We start from the raw sequence: 2187 nt of genomic DNA on the forward strand, positions 1-2187 counted from the left end.
AGCATCCGCATATAGCCTTGGAAAACGATAAACAGTGTACAATAATTTTATGCAACATTTCGTAAGAAGGACATAGAAAAAGAAATAAGCTATAAGAAAGGAGATGATTATAAAAAAAGATATAGTATAAAGAATTTAGCTTGTTTTATTTTATTTATTCTGAAATTTAATTTAGATAAAACGGTGAAATTAAGGCCTTAACCATTTGATATTGAATCGTAATACGATTGTATCTGGGTTTTGAGTTCCAAATTAAAGCAAACAACTGTAAATGAGAGCTTAACAGGAGATAGAAAGAGGAATATTAATAATGAAGAGCTCCAATGAATAACACAGGCACATACGAAAACTGTATATTACACTGTATTCTTGTATCAAGATAAAAGAGAAAAAACATGGAGTAAACAATTAATATTACATATAAACTTTTCTATCTTTCTTCTACACAAAGTTTCATTTGAAATCTCTATGAGATTTGTCATTCTGAAACTTGAAAAAGGATCAGTGGAAAGAAGAACACGGAATAGCATAGCATATCCCACCATAAAAGTTGCCAAACTTGAGGAAGAAACTTCACTGTATCTTCCATCTCCTCCTTCAGAGTTATAACTCCATATTAGGTATGCCAGCCAACAAACTGCATACACTAGAGTGATTCAAAAGTCAGAACCCTTTAGATCCGATAACCCAAGCTCAAACCATGGTTTCCCAAACCCCAAAACACTTTTTCATGCTAATTTGAGAGCCTTTCTTTCTCATACACCACAACCCAAACCCCGAGCCTCTGATCCTTTCATGATCCTCAGCCTTTTGCAAGAAGTCACAAACATGCTGCACAAAAGTACGGTTCTGTCAGATTTAGTTCAACTCGTACAAACCTAACGATGAGACAGACAAAAGCATATCAGAGATGTAACACTTACTCCCATGGAACATCTCCAACTAACATCCAGTCACCGTCCTTGTCTTCATAAGTTGGTGCATAGTCAGATCCCTTGTAACCTTCTTTTTCAGAGTACTCACCTGAAAACCCATAACAAGACCCAGGTCATTTCCACAATATCATCTCATCTCAATAAAAACAGACAAAACTAAAACTCTTCTCACCTATGGTCAACTTGAACATGTTTTCTAGAGCTTTGAGAAGTTGTGTGTAGCCTCCATACACCTTCAGGTCAATCTTCCTCAGGTAAGGAGCTCCATCCATGCTTACTTTCACATAAATCCCAGCACCCTCGTTCTCGTGAAGGCTGTTTTTCCTATAGGATCTGATTGGTGGCCACCCCACTATCTTTGCCCTGTCATACATGTCAACACCTTCAATCAGTCACTCATCGACACAAAAAAGGCCTTTGAGTTTTAATTAGTAATGATAATAATAATGAAACTTACTTGGCTGGAGGGGCTGCCTCAGCTTCCACATTTTTTTGAGCATTAGAAACAGTCTCCTCAGAAGTTTCAGTCAATGGCCTTTTGTTGGTAGTTCTAGCAGACGGAGGCAGTGTTTTTTCCTGAGTTTCTTCTGTTCCTGGGAGCCCCAATCTAAGCTCAGTTGCCTTGAGGTTGAGATCAGTCTCATACGTGACAGTGCTTTCCATCTGTTCCTAGCAGAGTCTATTACCCAAAATACAAGGAAGTGCCTGTTAATTTGTTGGTCGGTCTGTTCTTCTCTCTGTACGTAGCTTGTGAGATGATGATGATGATGATGATGATGATAAGACTTGAGATGTGATGCAAGTGTAGGAAGGTATGTTTTATAGGGACATGGGAAGATAAAGAGGTGGTGGTGTTGTGTATGGTATGGGGAATGATATGAATGAGTTGTGAGAGGAGAAATAAAAAAATAAAAAAGGAAATAAATTATGGAGAAAGAGAGGGTAAGGTGTCGGTAGCAGGAGCAGCAAGTTTAAAGCAAGATGTCCCCACAAATGGAGGACAAGGGTGGGACAGGGTGAGTGTCCCATAAGGGAAGAGAGTTTTGGGGAGGGTCAAGATGCGGTTTGGGAGATAAATGAGGAGCGTTGGCTTTAAGGAAAGGCAAAGGAGACATGCCCATGTGAAGGGAGGGTCCATATCTCAGACTTCGTCATGCCACCCATGCCCATGTGGCTCTCTTTTTTTTAATTCCTCATTACATCTCTCAACCTTCTTCTTCTTCTTCCAACTTCTAACATCCATCAAACAATT

General features: G+C 39.1%; 1 protein-coding gene across 1 annotated transcript; it reads right to left on the reverse strand.

Annotated features, from left to right (window-relative positions):
* Window positions 1-341: 341 nt before the first annotated feature.
* LOC124824988 (auxin-induced protein 22B-like) lies at window positions 342-1813 on the reverse strand. Its single transcript, XM_047297518.2, has 4 exons — window positions 1393-1813; window positions 1108-1298; window positions 924-1023; window positions 342-831 (listed from the first exon to the last, which is right to left on the reverse strand). The coding sequence occupies exons 1-4, from the start codon at window positions 1596-1598 to the stop codon at window positions 756-758; spliced, it is 573 nt and encodes a 190-aa protein (XP_047153474.2). The 5' UTR covers window positions 1599-1813; the 3' UTR covers window positions 342-755.
* Window positions 1814-2187: the final 374 nt, after the last annotated feature.

Source organism: Vigna umbellata, chromosome 8, assembly GCF_029865625.1.
Source record: "Vigna umbellata cultivar VRB3 chromosome 8, Vumbellata_1.0, whole genome shotgun sequence".
NCBI lineage: Eukaryota > Viridiplantae > Streptophyta > Magnoliopsida > Fabales > Fabaceae > Vigna > Vigna umbellata.

Coding starts and splice junctions, on each gene's coding strand:
- LOC124824988 (XM_047297518.2), bottom strand. CDS start 1,598: ATGGAAAGCACTGTCACGTATGAGACTGATCTCAACCTCAAGGCAACT. Junction 1,299..1,392: donor GAGGCAGCCCCTCCAGCCAA/GTAAGTTTCATT, acceptor CATGTATGACAG/GGCAAAGATAGTGGGGTGGC. Junction 832..923: donor GTTGGAGATGTTCCATGGGA/GTAAGTGTTACA, acceptor ACTTTTGTGCAG/CATGTTTGTGACTTCTTGCA.